This window comes from Calypte anna, chromosome 20 (assembly GCF_003957555.1).
Source record: "Calypte anna isolate BGI_N300 chromosome 20, bCalAnn1_v1.p, whole genome shotgun sequence".
Classification (NCBI taxonomy): Eukaryota; Metazoa; Chordata; class Aves; order Apodiformes; family Trochilidae; genus Calypte; species Calypte anna.
In genome coordinates, this window is record NC_044265.1 from 13,853,666 (window position 1) to 13,871,706 (window position 18,041).

General features: G+C 42.6%; 1 protein-coding gene across 1 annotated transcript in view; it reads right to left on the reverse strand.

Annotated features, from left to right (window-relative positions):
- Positions 1-18,041, reverse strand: part of RTEL1 (regulator of telomere elongation helicase 1) — a 33,300-nt gene that overhangs the window by 8,878 nt on the left and 6,381 nt on the right. Inside the window, 20 exon segments of the mRNA XM_030463262.1 lie at positions 584-700; positions 1,188-1,325; positions 1,633-1,843; positions 3,244-3,339; positions 3,958-4,112; positions 5,683-5,836; positions 6,908-7,031; positions 7,769-7,884; positions 8,305-8,448; positions 9,315-9,392; positions 9,897-9,974; positions 10,620-10,705; positions 11,552-11,592; positions 12,353-12,466; positions 12,631-12,763; positions 14,967-15,048; positions 15,628-15,702; positions 16,416-16,471; positions 17,334-17,431; positions 17,855-17,933. Coding sequence (XP_030319122.1) covers positions 584-700; positions 1,188-1,325; positions 1,633-1,843; positions 3,244-3,339; positions 3,958-4,112; positions 5,683-5,836; positions 6,908-7,031; positions 7,769-7,884; positions 8,305-8,448; positions 9,315-9,392; positions 9,897-9,974; positions 10,620-10,705; positions 11,552-11,592; positions 12,353-12,466; positions 12,631-12,763; positions 14,967-15,048; positions 15,628-15,702; positions 16,416-16,471; positions 17,334-17,431; positions 17,855-17,933 — 2,175 coding nt within the window.

The window sequence follows — 18,041 nt, forward strand, 5'->3', positions numbered from 1 at the left end:
CTCATTTCCTTGTGAGATACACAAAAAATTCCCAGCTATTCTCAGGAAGATCTGTAATGAAATCATAACTGAGCCTTTGAGTTTAAAAATAAATACTGGCCAGGATGAGATTAGATGGGTGCACACAGGGTACATGCAAGTGCAGAATACATTGGCTTGTTGCTGTTTCTGCAGAACAGACTGTGCACATGAGGAATGCACACAGGACTGATAAGATAGGAACTGGGTTTTTTCTGGATTCATATGGACCTAATCTAAAATGACATTCCTGCCATAGCTCCCTCACAGGAGGCCCAGCTGCTGTCTCAGCCTCAGCTCACCCTTTCCTGTATGGCAGGACAAGCTCTAGTGCAAACCTCTGGCTTTAGTTGGTTTCTTTTATATCCACCCTGACTTAATCTATTGGCTTTTCTGCCCCCCTGTGTAACACCCTTGCTGGAAATTCTCCATTACCATCACTCCTATCTACAGAGAGTGAGCCACTCTGCTAGGGGAACACAAAGACCATGGGGTGCCACCTTAGGAATGAAATAAAACATACATTTCTTACTGGGATTGTGTTTTTATTGAACATGAAGGGTACCTGCACTGGTCAGTCCTGTTGTCAAGTGCAATCCTCCATGGTTCAGGTGGAGCCCAGGGTTTAGCTGAGCACAGGAGTCCTCTGAGGAGGCAATTTTCTGCTGACTCTGGTTTTCTTCTGTTAAATCAAACCAGCCCATTAACAATGAATTTGGGGAAGAAAGAACACAGAATAGTGCACTGCAAAGTATGCCAATCTATGCTGAAAACACCTGACATAACACAAATAGCTGTGTTTCTCTGATAAGGGGATGAGTGAACACTGATTTTCTTTAGGACTTGATTGTTCCAGGGATTTAAGGACTTCACCAAGCTCTATTCACAATTCTGGTGGCACTACGTGGGTAGCAGAGGAAACAAACACAACGTTTTAAACCCACAAACTAGAGTCATTATTTAAACAGAGCTGTAAAATCCCCTTTGAACAAAAGGGCTGGTTACTAACCATGCAGTAAACTGCCCTGGGAGGGCAGGCAAGAGGATCACACAGAGCAGAGACTTAGCTCAGTATGGATTAAATTAAATTGCTTTCCACCCTTGCATTTCTAAATTCTTAGCTGCACCCAACTGGCTTGCAAGAGTGCTGAATGAAACCAACTCCTCACCTATCTTCTTGGCAAGTCTTTCTCTCTCTTCTCTCAGGAGGCTGTGCTCAGGTTTGTAGCCACAGCCCAGCCCAGTCAGACTGCAACATGCTTCATCAAACTGCTTTTTATGTTGAGGTCGAACAAACTGGTAAAATCCTTTCATCAGAGAGAGGGAAGAGAGGGAAAAAGGTTAGGAAAGTATCAGTCCCACCACTGGTAATAAATGCCACAGAAATGTATGATGGCAGGACTCCTGGGTCAGGTAATATGCTAAATAACTTCACATTTAAATATCACTATGTAGTATTTATCCAATAAAATATATCATTTATAAAATACATAATTTATACAGTTATCAAGTGGTGAATGTTAATGATTAGCATCCTGACAGAGCTGTACCTCAAGCCTACAACACCTCTAGCTAAGGCAAAGTCCACATGCTATAAATAAAAAGCTCCCAGACCTCGTAACAAGCTGTGCTTTTTTTCATCCTCTATAAAAAGGGAGCTCATTTGAGATAACATAGTCTGGAAGTCATCTGTCTTCTTGTAGTGCTGCAGAGCCTTGGAGAAGAGATCATAGTTCTGCTGGCTCAGGGTCTCCTTCACTGTTGCAATGTACAGCATTGCCCTGGCCTTCTTTGGCTCTGCTGCCTCTGCCTTCTGCTCAGCTTCCTGGGAAGACAGAAGAGTTTTCAGTGGGTGTGTGGCTGGAGGAATTGCTCTCACACCAATCCAGGTGGCAGCAATATATTTACAGTTCTGCCAAGGCATAGAACTAGAAGATGCTGCCAGCTACCAGGTCTCCTGCACTGATGGGAGTTATTCCCACACCCCTGTGTGATTTCCCCGAAAAGAAACAGCTCCAAACAGCTCCAGTGGCACAGAACAAACACAGCTCTAACCAACCTACCTCCTGGGAATGTCCAATGAACTGGAAAACAGGACTCTGCAGCAGGAGGGACAAGGAACAGAAGGTGTCTGAGCATTCTGGTTCCTCTAAGACATTTCTGGGAGTCACTCCAGAGGTAACCAAGCCAGGTTACCCCTCACACTGGGAAACATTCAACAACTCACAAGCAGCAGGGCCTTGACAAAGCTTCAGAACAACCCTTCCTCTGGGACAGTGACAGTGACAATGACCCCTGAGGCACAACTACCCTGGGAGTTTCTCCAGCTGTTTATTACACAGATTTCCAAACCATGAATCCCTCTGTCAGAAGAGGGATGCTGCCCACTTTCTCTGCTGACCAACCCAGCTCAGAGGAACATTCCTAGGGGAGGCAGCCGAGTGTCATTGCACAATTCCATTCTGAGGAGAAGGTTTAAGAAGAGAAATGACATTTACTGCTAACCCTGAGGGCTTGGGCTGACTCCCCAGGACATCAGATGGCAGCAAACTGCAAACACAGGCTCTGCAGGGAACCTGCTCCCTCCTCACACCTTGGATATTGCTGGATCCAGGATCAGTGACTCCAGGATCAGTTTTGTTTGCTGGGTGACTGGGAGTCTGACAGGACACTGTCCTGGGCAACTACTGGCACACCAATTCACATGAATTTATTGTGACTCTGGGTGCATAATGAGATAACTGAGTTTGGCCACAGGGATAAAGACCAATGCCCAACTACAACACATCACACTGCAATGCCCCACCACATGTGGGCTTAGGATGGGATGGGTTCCCCAAACTAAACTGGTCAGCTCGACCACTGGAGGCTCTGATGATCACTGTAGGTCCCTTCCAACTGCACTATTTTATTCTAATAAAAAAGAATGAAACCATCTACCACACCTGATCGAGGGGAGAAGATGTTGGCAAGGGAGTCAAGGCCAAAACCCAATTCTTTTCCCCTACTAACCCTACCTGGACCTGTGCGTGGGGTCTGTGATGTCTAGATTTGAGGAAGAGCTTGACAGAAACAGATTTCAGATGTGCATTAATGAATATTTACAATTTGGAGAAAAAAACCCATAAGTGCTCTGCCATCAGTCATCTGTCTGTCTGCAAAACTGCAGCTCAAATTATAACAGTCTGCAGATCAAAAGGGTGACACAGACATGACAACACATACTGTATTGCTGATGAGCTTAATTTTCTTCCTGCCACCTTTCTGCTCATCTGTTAATCTCTTCTCATACTGAAGGGAAAGTGTTGACAGTCGATGTGCCTGTGAAGATCAGAAGGAAAAGAAGAAAGGTAAAAAAAAATACTTTTCAAAGTTATTGTCCATTCCACTCAGTCATTTCCAGCAGTAATTGTGACCCCAGTTTGTGACACTGCTCAAGAAAGCAAAACAAGTCACTGCAACAGTGCCTGGACCCTCCAATATTAGATCAAACCAGCAAAAACCACTTTACAGTCACCCAAGTAACAGCAGAAACAACAGAAACAACAGAATGAATTTCCTCTGAAAGTGCAATCTAATTAATAAACTCCCCCCCTGTTTTAAACTGAGTCTCTAGCCATCCACCAAGTGCTGGCACAGGTCACACAGGAGGAGTGGATTTCTGCCAAACTCTTGATCAGAGCAACTTGCCCTCCAGAGAGCTAACTTCCAGGAATTCACATGGTCAGCAGCTGCAACATGTACACACCTGGTGGTTATCCAGTGGAATGGGGGAAGGAAACCCTTTGATTAAACTGAATGAGGAGAACTTGTGGTTACCAGTGCTGATAACAGCTTTTCTTGAAGGTTTGAACTGGTCCTCTGAAATCCCTGCCAAACTCATTTTGCTTTGGAGCAAATCACTGACAAGCCAGCACGTTGCCAAGCCACTGCCATTACCTTCTCCTCTCCTGCCAAGTCATTTTCCTCCTCTGCATCCTCACTGCTCTTCTCATTGTGCTCCAGTGCCTCCAGGAGCCCAACACACTGTCTTCTGGGTGAGACCAGCTCCTGCTCATATTCCCTGCAGAGGCTGGATGCTCCTCCTCCATTTGCTGCCAAGAACAGAACACAGATGACAAGTTAACAGTCCACATTCTCTCTTGCATTTTTCTTGACTTAGTATCACACCTCAACAATCTTATGTGGCAGTCCACAAAGATGTGGTGCTCTATTTCATCTTCCCCATCTGGCAAAATTGCATTATATGACTTAGTGAGAAGTTTGATTTGGGTAATGACTGCCAACACTGCTCAAGCATTTTGTTACTACAACCTGGTGGAGGCTTCTCAAACTTCTCCTTAAGTGATGGTTATATTTAATCTCAAAAAGGTTCAGGATCAATGGAAAAGAAGCCTTACTGCAGCAGTTGTCTGTCTTTAACTACTTTAGTTTTATGGATTTCCCCATAACTGAGTTTTTCAGGTATTCTGGCACAAAATAGGATTTATTACTTTTAAACAGAACAAGTGTTTTCCAAAGCCTACAATTCTCACAGTATCAATACCTGTAAGACACAGTCACCCTCAGGCCCCAGGAATCCATACTCTCCCTAACCAGGATCCAGGTACATTTTATTTTAAATATAAGAATTCAGAGCTGTAAGTAGTGCTGTCAGTATCTGTTTGCTACTTCTAAAAGGCATTCTCTTCAAAATCTATTCCCACATTATTATGAAATTACTTCAGCAGTGGGTTACTAAGAAAATCCACTATGTTGAGAAGAGTAGAAGCACATTGAGCTAAAAAAACCCAGCACAAGAAACTCCTTCTCCACAACTATGATTCCAGGTGCATTTTGGTGTTGCAGGTAATGCACTGTGACTGCAAAGACACTGCAGAAGAGGCAGCACAGCTACTGCCCTTCACCTCCAGCCATACCTTCCAGCCCATCCTGTGGGATGGATCTCTCAGTCACAGGGATGAAAGGGAAATTGCTTCAGCAAGTTCCTCTGCTTGCTCTGCACTGGCACAAAGATGGATCCAAACCAAGGGAAGAAGCAGAAGGGCATGGCTGGAACTCAAGTCCAAAGTAAACCCTTCCAACAACCACCTGCAGTCACACTGGATGAGATGTGATGTCAAATCACCCTCACCCTCAGGCACAACTGTTCTGGAACCACAGCTTTAAACACAGCTTCACTGTTCTGTCCCAGAACAGCAAGCAATTCAGAGAGCAACACCCTGAAAGAATATTTGATGTGAGATATACACTTTGGCACTGGCTAACCAGAAATGTTTAAACACTGTTTTATTCCAAGGTCAATGTCCCCTTTCTGTTTCCTTAATCAGATTTCTGTCTAAGAGTCATTTATACAACAGGATGGAAGAAAGACATATGGAGATCAGTGCTAGTCAGAAACAGACTTCTAATTATTATTAAACTATTTATGACATTCCACCACACACCTGATTTGCAGGACACTTTTTCAGACCTCATCTGCCTCTTTGCCCTGTAGGTGCAGCTGGTTCCCCATTTTTTTCATGCTGAGCTATGTCCCCTCTAATCAGTTTTATATTGGTCTTTGAGCTCTCTTTGCTTTCTCTCCCATTCCAGTTTCTCTGTCCTCCTGCTCCTCCTTTTCTCATTTCAGCTTAAAACAGAAGTGTGAGGACCCACACCTACCTTTCCTTTTCCTCTTCAAACTGGGAACATGATCATCCAAGTTTTTGGCTTTTTTCAAGGAGAGGATCTGCTCTGATGAAGTAGCTGGTGCCTCGTTGTTTTCCTCCAGGGAACCAGCAGAGCCAGGAGGGCACTGTGGTGGTGGTGGGGGCATCTACAAGGAGTTTACAAAGTGTTGCAGTAGGCAAAAGGTACTCTGCCATTCCCTGTGCCACCAAAAACCTCAACAAACCCAAAGACATCCCCCCTCTTTTCCCCAGATAACCCCTGACAGCGAGGCTGTTACACAAGCTGCATTCACATACTTCTGAAAAAAAGGATCAGCTAACTAGGAGGTGACACAGAGAGCTGAGGTGCAGCAAGGCCCAGCTCTGAGTGACCTGAGAAGCAGAAAAAAGGCCATGACCCAGCTGAGGAACAATTCCCTCCCAACACTGTCCCTGCCACACAGCTGCTTCTGGCAAAGCACACTGGGCTGTGGGTCTTGTTCCCCATGAAACTCATTTGTAATCAGAAAAGGTCATCAAGTCATCCAGTATCACCCATCTCTATCATTATTTTCAACAACCAGTATTTGGCTAAAGCTTCTTCCAGAAAGTCATCCAAAGCTGTATGTGAAATTTTAAGTGTTTATTTTAATCTTAACCTCCACTCTGGGAAGAAAGAATTTCCCTTTCTGGCTTCCAGACCATTTCTTGTTAGGACTTTCTGCAGTCAATCAGCAAGTTAATCCACAGTATTACCTTTTTAAATCAAGGAACCATTACTGAGGAAACAAAAATGCTTCTTAGTGCTAAGAGAGAAGTAGATTGGGTAAAACTGACCCAGTAACCATGGCTGTGTCTGTCTCACTCCTCATACCACTCAGCCTAGATTTTAAAGTGGGGATTTGCTATTCCCTCTCCCTGAGGGTGAGGCAGAAAGCTTCTTGATATCAACATCAGTATTTGCACATCACCCAAGTTATGTTTATTCAGGAGGGACTGGAAAAGGAAGTTATTTTTGTGATCTAAGCTCCCAAGTTGCAGAGCATGACAACACATCCTGCCCCAGCTCCCTCCTGGAGGAGGATGAGGGAGATCTTTCCTTTCCAGTAAAGCTTCCAGTGACAAGAAGTGACAAGTGACTCTGCCACATCTTTCACCTGCCTTAGTATTCCTACTTTCCAAAACTCCTGATAATAAATAAAGCCAAACCCAAACCAACAAATGCTGAAGGCACTTACAATGTCTTGAGCCACACGGAAGAAGAGGGAGACACTTCTGACTGCATGCCCAAAGTTGTCATAAACACTGACATAGGGCCTGACCCAGGAGGGCAGCTTGGCTCTGACATCAGCAGTTGTGAACCTGGGTTGGAAAAGGAGAGAATGATTTGTCAGCTTGGGCTCCAGGAATTACAGGAACACCAGGTCAGGGTCCAAAAGGAAAAGAGAGGAGCAGCAAGACAAGGCAAGGCTGAAGCAGTGCAGTAAATCCAAAATGCTTTGGTCTGGAGAAAAGGGCTCTGCTGGTACCATGTACCACACAATCAGCCAGTTCCCAACTTGAGTCCATAAAATCTTCCACTGTGCAACAGCAATGCTGACCTGTGCCATCCTCAGGGCTCCCTGTCAAGCCTCAGCATTGAAGGCTGTCAATTAAATTCATATTGCTCATTATAAAGGAATTATATCCACAGCTATTAACATGCAGTTGGTATTATACTGCTGAAACAATGAAATCCTTCCTCATTTTCATCCTCCTCCTCTCAAGCAAACTGCAGTGCTGGTGACCACCTTCTCAAATCAAAGACAGTGCAAACCTGTAAATTACCATCACATCATTTCCATCACATCATAACTGACTTATTCTGCATCAATCCTGCTGCCCCAGGCAACATATTCTGGCAGCTAAGGATAACAAACGAGGTAATTTCTGAAAGGAGTTCAGGTTTTAATGGGCTTTTATATAAGATAATTTAACTACACACAAACCACAGCATCCCCCAAACAGCAACATCAGGGCATTTTCATAGAAAACATCAACCCCCCTGTTAGGATATAGAGGTGTTGCTGTGTTTTGGGGTTCTGGGGCCAAGGTGTCACCTGTGGTCACAGAGGAAGATGGCCCCATAGTCCTGGCGGTGCCGGATGACTCTGCCAATGGCCTGGTTGACAGCCCGGGCAGCTTGCTGGCTGTACCACTCCCTTCCAGATAAGTACTGCAGGAGGAGGCAGAAAGAATGAACATCATTCAGCAGGTCAAAATGCACTCTCTGTGCTCTACAGTCACTGCTTTTTTTCCTAAAGAAGTGAAAAAATAAACGTGTCCAGCAAATACTGAGAAATCTCTTGGCAAAGCAGGAGCAGGTGGAGGGGAGGATCACACCTGACTTATGGTGCTCAAAAACTCAAGCAGCAACATCCAGTTGCTGTTTGGTGTATGAGGCACTGACAGCCTGATGGGTACTACAGACCAACTGTATTACTGAAGGCCAACAGCTATCCTGCAGGACAATAATCTCAATTTATAACATCATTCATACTCGTGCCTGAAGCAATGGGGGGGAAAAAAACCCAAGCACAAACCCAAACAGGACACAAGAACCCCAGAAAAGCAGTGAAAAGCTGCCCAGCAGTACCTGTGCACCTGCACCACTTTTTCTCATTTCATCCAGGAACTGCATCTTTAGCATGACTCTGGGCTCCAGCCGAGGAGGAAATGGAAGCCCAGTGATGATGACTCCTCGTCCATTGATGTCAGCAAAGTCCAAGCCCTCACTGGCCTGAAGAGACAGAGACTTCCATTATCAACAGGATTTGAAGTGACATTTCAGAGCAATTCAGCAGTTATTGGCCTTTTTTCCCTCATCAAATCAAATCCCTAGCCAAGTGCAGTTTATGAATAGTTTCAGCTACATTTTTTTTGCTTTAATTACCAGGATTTTTTGCTTTTTTCTCTACTGAGCCCTGACAAAGCAGCATAACTGCCTGTGTCTTAATCCTGAACAAGCAGAAGAGCTGCATTCAGAAATATATTAAATGCCAGTCAGCATCTCTTGGTGAACCCTCCAGACCCTGAACTGTTAACCAGACACAATCAGCAAATCTTCTCTACAGTGAGAAGAATCATTTCAAAGCAAGAATGGAAATCTGCTCAGAACCCACCAGACTGTAATTCACATGGGGAAAAGAATAAAATCAGAGTCAAACAGCACCAGAAAACGTAAATGAAAGGTCACCAAATGTGTCCAGGGGACCTGAAGTTAATGTCAATTTTTTAAAGCTGAGCAATACTTCTGGATTCCAGCAGTGTTGTTTCACCTGAAAAATGCTTAAAAATGTTCCTTTGAGCTCTCCTCCAAAACACTTGTTCTCATCTAATGGGACGAGCTTCCAGGGAGCAGCCAAGAGGAAATGCAGGTATGATGTTCACCCCTTTACAGAGCTCAGATCCACCCCCTTAATAAAATCAGGAATGAGTAATATGGAAACTTGACACAATGCTCTCGGGCATCCCACTTGCCTTGCTGGGTTTTTTTTTTGACCCACATGTAATTACAGTGCCATAAGAGGAGTGTACTGAAATCCAGAATAGGTTTTTTTATCAAGTTATCTGCTCTCAGGTGAAACAAATGCTCAGTTACCTTACCTTGCCCCGACACACTGCCAAAAAAGCAGCTCCATTGGACTTAGGACAGACAACTTTATCATAGTAGGCACCCATTACCTAAAAGATAAAGTAGTTTAAGCAAGAGCATGATTGATACACATCCTTTGCATATGCATAAATGCATAAATAAAACCTTCACTCCCCACATTTCAGTTGTACACCCAAGATCTCAAATGTGATTACATTGGCTTAGTATAATTATTTTTATTTATTACTAACTGCAGATGGGAAAAGCCATTTGCTTAGCAAAATCCTTATCTTATTGTGAAACCTAGAACACATCTGGGTGAACAGAAAAGATTAATGTCAGATATTTCTGATGAGAAGGTAAAATATGGACTGTCCTGTGCTTCTGCAGAACTTTGAATAAAACAGGGAAACCAGGGAAGCAGTTCCAGGATATTATTTATTCTAAGAAGCAAACAGATGACACTGCACACTTCCTTACCATCCAAAACATAACAAACTGGGAAAAAATGTCCCACAGAATATTAGAAGATGCTGCTGCTGAAGGGACAGCTTTCTCCCATCCCTGTTACTCAGTAAGAGCAAACAACCAACCTCTGCAAAGCTTCCTTTGTTCCGGGGCTCCACAAACATTGGCTTCACCTCTTCTATTCTTTTAGCAAAGTCGTGCTCCTGTTCAAGAGAGGAAGAACAGAAACAGCCCCATCAAACCAGCACACACCTTCCAGAGGTCACCATGGACTTCTCCAGCACAGTCTGTGTCTCCTGCCATGGAGCTGGTGCAGCCCAGACACCCTGCAGACAGCAGAGCCATGCTTTCCCCTTCCAACTTGCAGTTTTCCAGTGCTCACTTCCCAGTATAACTCCCACTTTTAAGGAGGAGAAGCATTAAAACCAGACCCATACTCCCCAGTCTCTCTAGGGACACACAAGCCAGGAGCTCAGCAGCTACAAGAGTTACACTTGCAACAGTCACAAATTAAAAATAAAAGATAAATGCTCAAGCAGGGATTTTTTTTTTTCCCCTTAAGAGCTGAAACACTTTGGCCAGTGATGACTTGGTGGTTGAACAAAGAGAAGTCTGGTGAAATTAAATGAGCTCTGAGATCAGATGAGATAATGTATTATGATTCTTTTGGGTTTGCTTTCTCCACCACTGCATTTTGCTGTATTGTGACAGAAATAAAAGCAGCCTGACCTGGGGTTTTACTTCCCACATTTTCTAATTCACTTATTAGCAAAGAGTTTTTAATCAGCATAACTACAAACTGACATGTGCAGCCAAACCAGCAAATAAAGACAGAGCAATTAACATACTCTCCAGTATTCCAGGCTCTTATCCATGACAGGATATGATGGGAAGAACACCAGGAGTCCATGAGGTACAACTCGAACCAGGTTACCTGCAACAAGACAGGGAAGTGTCTGCCCAGAGGCATTTCCTGGAGTGCAGATTCCAGAGGAAAAATAAACTAAGTGCCAGTTCCTTCCAAAAATCTTCTTCACTTTCTCAAGATGGATGCTCAGGCATTGGAAGTTGTTCCTTTTATTTAAATCATTCCAATAACATCGAGGTGTAAACTTTAATAGAGATGTGTAATTAATGTGGTGGTAACAGGATAAAGGGTTGGAAGAGTTATGCCAAATTGCACAGATAAGAGAGACAACAAACTGCCCCTTCCCCCTTGTCACAGCAGGATTTATTTTTAGATTATTTTTCCCACTCTTTGACCACTGCAGTCCTAACATTCAAAGCAAGGGATGAGGTAACAATTGTTGTGGTTTTGTTGTTTCTGTTGCTTTCTAGTCAAATAGTACACTGAGAAAACATTAATCTGGTGTTTTGTGAAAGCATTTTCTTAATAATAACACCTTTCAGCCCAAGCTGAACACTGGGAGCACTCTCCATTTCCTCCAAATATCTCTTGATTTAAGAATTTTCTTGATTCAAATTTTCCCTGACCCAAGCTACAGGTTCACTCATGTTAAAATTCTGTCATTCCATTCCATTTGTCAAACATTGACAATATTGAGAATATTAAACCAAGGACTCACACTTCTTTCTGTCCCCAGTTGCAGCAGCCAGCTGCTGAGCAAGCAGAAGCATCCAAACCCAGAGACTCTGGTATGAAATGCAATCCTTTACCTTCCTCTGCTTTATGTCTGCTTTGGTATTTATTTCTCCTTCTAGGAGATTTCTAAAAATCCCATGCAACAAATCATTTCTGACATCCACACACCTCACTTACCAATTGTTTTCCCCAGGGATGATAAATAATCCTCTGAAAACCTACAAAGAAGAAAAAAAAGTACCATAATTGTACTTCCTTTGCTGTGTTTTCCATACATATCCATATTCCCACTGCCCTCCTTCCCAGGGCAATCACCCAGTACAAGAGCAGCAATACCTTGACTGCCCCTTACTATTAAATATTCTATAGTATATTTAATATATATTTATTCTATTAATATATTAAATTATTCTTACTATTAAATATTTTACTATTAAACAATCAGCACTGAAGATGATCTAAGCTTCAATATCAGCAGAACCTAAAAATGGGCAACCACAGGAATTTTATGATAAACACCAACAATGCAAGGGTGCAAGTTCTGCCAGAAAAGGCTGCAGGTGCTGCCAAGTGTGACTAACCTTACAGCTATTTAAACTAATTATTGATGAATTAGGTGTGGTGAGGCCTCAGGGGCCAGAAGGCTGAATTTTGTTACTATGGTTATTTATCTGTTGCACAAATCAACTAAATCACTTCTGCTCTGACTGTTGTACAATGAGCAGGATTCAGCTGCCACTTCCAGCCCTCTCATGCCTTTATGTTTCTTCATTTTTTAGTGCCCTGATTTTTTTCCATGCTCTTTTCCTAGGAAATTTACATATGCAGGGATAAAAAGGGAAGCTATCTATCTATGTAAGAGCTGCAGGAATACTGGGATCACCACAGAGAGGTTGTCAAAACACAGCAAACACTGTGAATTCCCTTCCTTCAAAAAAAAACCAGGTGTCTAAGCCTTAGGGGGTGGAAGTTGGTTACCTTCTTTCATAGGTAGAAGTAAGCACAGTTCCATCAGGTCCTTTAGGGATGATCCCAACCCAGAGCTGGTGCTTCCCAATCACATGAGGATTCTCCAAGCGAACAGGGAAAGGGCTAAAGAGACACAGCAGGAAGATCCCAGTCATGCTCATTATAGGATTCCATGATTCCCTCCTGGCTACCCAGTCCAAAACACTTAAAAAACCCACCAGATAAAACCTAAAAATCACAAAGCAGACTTTTCATTTTCAGTGCTCTTCACATATCTGGGTACTCACATCTGCATTTCCATGGTGAAGGATGAGAGGGGGGAGAGGGTCCCACTGGTGAGGATGATTGTCCTCACTCCCTGGCGAACCAGCTCCTGCATGCTGTGGCCAGGGCTGAAGCACCAATAGCTCAAGGTCTTTCCTGGGGCAAATAAAGAGAAAACACCAAGATGTCTGTCAGAGGAAAAACCAGAATCTCAGTAGCATACAGCAGGCTGCAGCTGAAGCTGTGGCAGTGAAACAGCCAGCATCTGAAGCTACACTTCCAGATGTGTGGTATGTCCTGCTGTGCTCCTTCCCTGATCTCATTCCTATGAAAACACAAAATTTACAAGGTCATTTTTTAGTTTACAAAGTTTACAAGGTCGTTGCTTGCCCCCCCTAAGTGGGTGATACATTTATTCAGAAGATGGTTATAGGAAAAACAGAACATGAGATGTTTTGTTGACTTGGAACAGGCTGGGGGAGCAGATCAAACCACTGCATGGGCCATGGACAAATGGAAGGGGGAAAATGGTAGAACTGCAAAAAGCTGGGATGGAGGATCAATAACTGAAGTTACAAAAGACATTGGCAGCCCTGCTCTTGCTTTTAAAGAGGAGAAAACCTCTCCATGAGGAATGGCCAGTGGCTACAAACCTCTCACCCAAACTTCCCATTTCCCCCCAGCCAACTGCCAAACCTTCCAACTTCTGCTCAAACATTCATTTATTTCTATACAATCTCCTCTACTTGATCAGCCTTGTAGGGCCTCTGCCAGCAAACTGCTGCTCTGCTGCATAGGTAGCTGCAAATGCTGTTTTTATCTGAAAACTCAAGTGTATCAACATGTCTTCTAAATGACAAAAGAGTTGTGTGACTGCTTTGCATTGATTTTCTGTATAAATCCTCCAGATGATGCAAGAAATATGAAGTGCTTGTATCAGCCTTTTCCTGCCAACATATTTAGCAAAATCTACTTAGAATTATTCCTGTAACTTTAAGCTCCAATTGAGCAATACCTCAGGAAAACAGTATTTTCAGATTACCAAACAGCACGTTTCTGTTCAGGAACAGAACTTGCTTTGTGGAAACACTTAAGGGGACATCATGTGCAAACTGACAGAACTTGTGGAAACTCATTCTCTGAGTTTCTCCTTAAGAAAAGTTATTCTATGAAACAAGTATTTACATTCTCAAGAACATTTAACCAAGTAATTAAGTAGATAGTTATGAGGCAAGTTGTTTACAAAGATCCTTGGAGAGTATTTTGTTAAAACTTGGTAAAGGGATCTGCATGTCTTTAATCAGAAAATGGTTTTGTTTCCACCTTTTATTAATTAAAAAACAAATAAAGCTCTGAGAAAGATTGAACATTGAAGTTCAGGAAAGCCAAGCTCAGTGCTGCTTCATGGGAGGCTTAGAATTAAGCCTTTGATTCAGAAGCCAAGTTTCTTTTCTTCTAAATACATTGCTTTGAAGAGTGGTTATCCACTGAGGCAAGGTTTAGACATCAGCTCCTGCAGAGTATAGGGAGCAAAATAGGTGGTAGGAGGGAGACAAGAAAAATGAGAAGTCTCAGTTGGACAAGAACTGAAAGTACAGTTGAGACTGAAGCTACCAGGAAGTGCCAACATGTCCTGAAGATTTCAGGGAGTTGTTAAAAAAGAAAAAAGTCATATCTCAGAGAAGGTGACAGTGCCCTGAGGCTGTACCTGGGTAAGAATCCACATCCTCAAGCACTGTTTTCTGGCACATCACAAGAATCTTCACTACAGAGCCAAACACATACACACATAATATATATATATATCTCCTCTGCTACATACCAGTAATTGCAGAGATTAAGATTTTCATGGAATTTACTTTTATAATGCCTCTGGCACACGTTTTCAGTATCACACTTGTACAAGAATCTCCTTCTTGTCAAAGCTAGTTTTAGCTGTAGCAACACTTTGTGTTTCACAGCACAGTTACACAGAGGGATGTGGCTGACCTGAGAATAATGGAACATACCAGAAACCTCAGTGGAAGCCCTGAAGGAAACCCAAGGGTTTCCCACTCTTGGGCTGAAGAGTTTCTCTGCCCCAGTAAAAGCCAGAGCTCCAAGATGAAGTTATTTTCTTTTACTGGAATAATTCCACCAGCAGAACTCCAGCAGTGCACAAAGCAGCACCAGTACCAGAATGTTTTAAGATAAAATGGGTTCACTCAGCATCCTACAACAGCATTCCAAAATTCACCTGCTGACAGCCATGAAGACTGGGATGTCTCCAATTCTTGTTGTTTGTTTGACTCAGAAAGGAGCAGCTGAGCAGTTTTCACTCCAGCTTTTCCATGAGCTCCCCCAGCACTAAATCCTGTACCTTGGCTTTTTGCAGATGATGAATTCCAGAGGTCTGTCCTTTGTTTCTTCTTCTGGTTGCTGTTATCCAGATGAATGTGTACCTGAAGGAAAGTAACCAGCATCATTTCTAGAGACAGCTACAGAAATGACCTTGCACTTCATCCCTCCAAAGAGCTGACCCACATTAAGAGCAGGTAATGGGATGGATGCCAGTCCCACAGTGTTGGCAGGGTCACACTAACTCCTGGCTTTGCTATCTTATTTCTAGTTTTTCATAACATGAGGTCTAAGAAGAACTCCATCACCATTTAGCCAGCCCCTTTGAGCCCATTTATGGGAGCAGCTTTTCATGGGAGCCCAGTTATTTGGGTATTGTCCCCCAGAATAAAGCAAGCAGATATTTGGTTAGAAAGACTTGCTTCATCTGGGAAGAAGAATCTTTGCTTTATCTAGAAAAAGATCTGTTCCTAAAATTCATTATAGCCTCACAGCCCATCAGGCCCAAACTCTAAACAAATTATAAGGACCACAGCTGCTTTGGTGGTTTTATTTCCCTGGAAGAATTTTTAATCCTTCTCTGTAATTTGCTCCATTACCCACATTCCTCTGAGTCCTGGACACACAGAGCACAGACACCAAATGTCAGCAAGGAAAAATGCAGAATATGAAGCATCCAATACCTTGTAGAATTTAGATACTGACTGATGTGGCACAAAACCTGTGGAGCCTTCTGGAGGATCAATGCTGAACACTGTCTGGAAAAGGGATGTAAACAAAAGGAAAGATTTAGCAACTGCTTCTAGCAAAATCCCAGAGCCAGATGGTGAGCAGGAATTGCTCTCACTGACCCAGAAATTCAAGCCAGTGTTTAAATACATTCAGGCTATAGCAATGACAGCATTACTCACACTGCTCAGGACTTCTGCCTGGGAATAAACACACAATGTGCTCATAAGATCAAAAAGAGTCACAACTGAGTGTAAAAGAACTTCTTGAATTACCTCAGTTTAAAATGTTTGCCATGATGCCCTACACTAATAATACTCCCAGGAAAGAATAACAAATTGTTTTACAGATACCTTAAATTAATAATTACACCAAAAAATAAAGTTATATTATCTTTTGCTTGTTTTACTCCCTTAGCCTGTCCTGTTACTGCATGAGAACACCTCATACTCTCAAGCACTGCAGCTAGAAAATAAACAGCTCAATAATGCAGCTCCATCTGGTGGAGATAATAACCAAATTTAAATCAAGTCTCTCCAAAAGGAGACCTCAAAACTATAAATGAACAGTCTGGGTAAAAATCAAACCAGAGCATCCCATTAGACAGCAGCTCTCTCCTCAGAACCTCACTGACTTCCAACACTGCAGCAATAAGAATAAAATGGATCTGATCTCTCTCTAGATTCATTCCAACCAATTTTCTACCCTCCAGGTGCAGGTACAAGAAGCTTAAATTATTTACCTGGATAATATCTGAGAGCTTATGCAATCCAGATGTATTGACAAATATCCCAGGACCTGGGGAGAACACTGGGTTTACAACACAAATCCACATCCACAGGTACATGAAAGGCACAAAACTCTGAGCACAATGACTTGAAGATATTGTCTGGAGCAAAGAAATGATGAAGTGTTTCATCATTATGGGAGATGCAAGGAGAAAACACAAAAGAAGCATTCCAAAGCAGGCTTCATGGCTCTGGGGAGCTTTGGAGGTAATTACATAAATTTAAGGCTCTTCTCCATTAAAAGTTGGAAAGGGGGTAATTCAAACAAAGGTAATGGTTGAACTGTTTGGTTCCCTTTCCAGGCTCCCACAGCTTTATTGGTCTCATGAAAAACAAACAAAAATCAGAAAAATGCCAACAGGGTGAGCTTACTCTCCTCAAGGCTGAGCAGTCCCCAGATAAGAACTAAATCATTTTCTTAGCAGATGCACAAGTTGGAGATTTTTCTTTGCAAAGGCAACTTAAGAAGAAGATGCTGACTCAGAGTAAAGCAGAAGCTTGGGAAATCAAGGGCAAAAAACCAAACACGTGCTGTGATTCCTAACATTCATGTTTAATTATTGAATGACTAGGGAAGAATCCAAGACACAGAGAGGCAGCAGCAAACTGCCAGCAAGCTCCACCCCACAGTTCTTCTGGTTTTGAAGAAAACCAGCAAAAACCAGACTTTTGTCTGCAAAAATCCTCTACGTGTGCATGTGTGTTTATAGATGTATTCTGTCAGACACTCAAGTTCTGACACAAAATGGTTCTTAAAGTGACTTCTGCTGCATGAACAGACAGCAAGTCTTTAAAAAAAAAAACCAAAACCCCCCAAATTACCTACATTACAGGAAAACTGTGAGGGAAACAAGGAACAAATTTACACTTACGGCTTGAAAGAAACTGTAAAATCTGTTCTAGTGACTCCAAGAGAGAGGATTTGGTCTGGAATGTTATTTGGGCCTTTGCAAACAGATCAAAGATGTAGCTGAAAAACACAAAGAAAAAGCATAAGTAATAATCAGATGGACACAATTACTGTTACCCTTTTATAACAACGATTTCACCACCTGGCAGCAAAACATGTTCCTCTCTCCAAGATAAAGAAAAATGTACAGGAATAAAAAAGTATTTAGTTGTACATGACAGAGAGAATACTGACCATGTTCTGCACATTGTCCATGACTTCTCTACAGCATACAATACCCAATCCAGCACAGGATTTTCCACTCTTCAAACTCTTTCTTTTTAAAGTTCTGCTAGAAATTATGATTACTACAAAAAGGGAAACCCAAAGCCATGAATTAATGCTATTGCCAGACACTGGAATAGTGGTACCAATCCTAACAGCTGGCCCACTTCCAGCCAGGCCAGGACTTTGCTTTAAGATGTAAATGGATTTGTGATTTACCTTCCCTCTCTGGTGACTCCACTGTCATTGGGGGGCAGCTCCACTGCATCAATTGCACTTTCCAGCTGAAGAAGAATTTCTTTGAGACAACCAAGAGGGGGAAAAAGTTCAAAACCTCTCCTCTGGTGAGGTAAAAACTGTAACTAAACATTCTACAAAATTCTCTGAAAAGACAACTTCAGCTTCC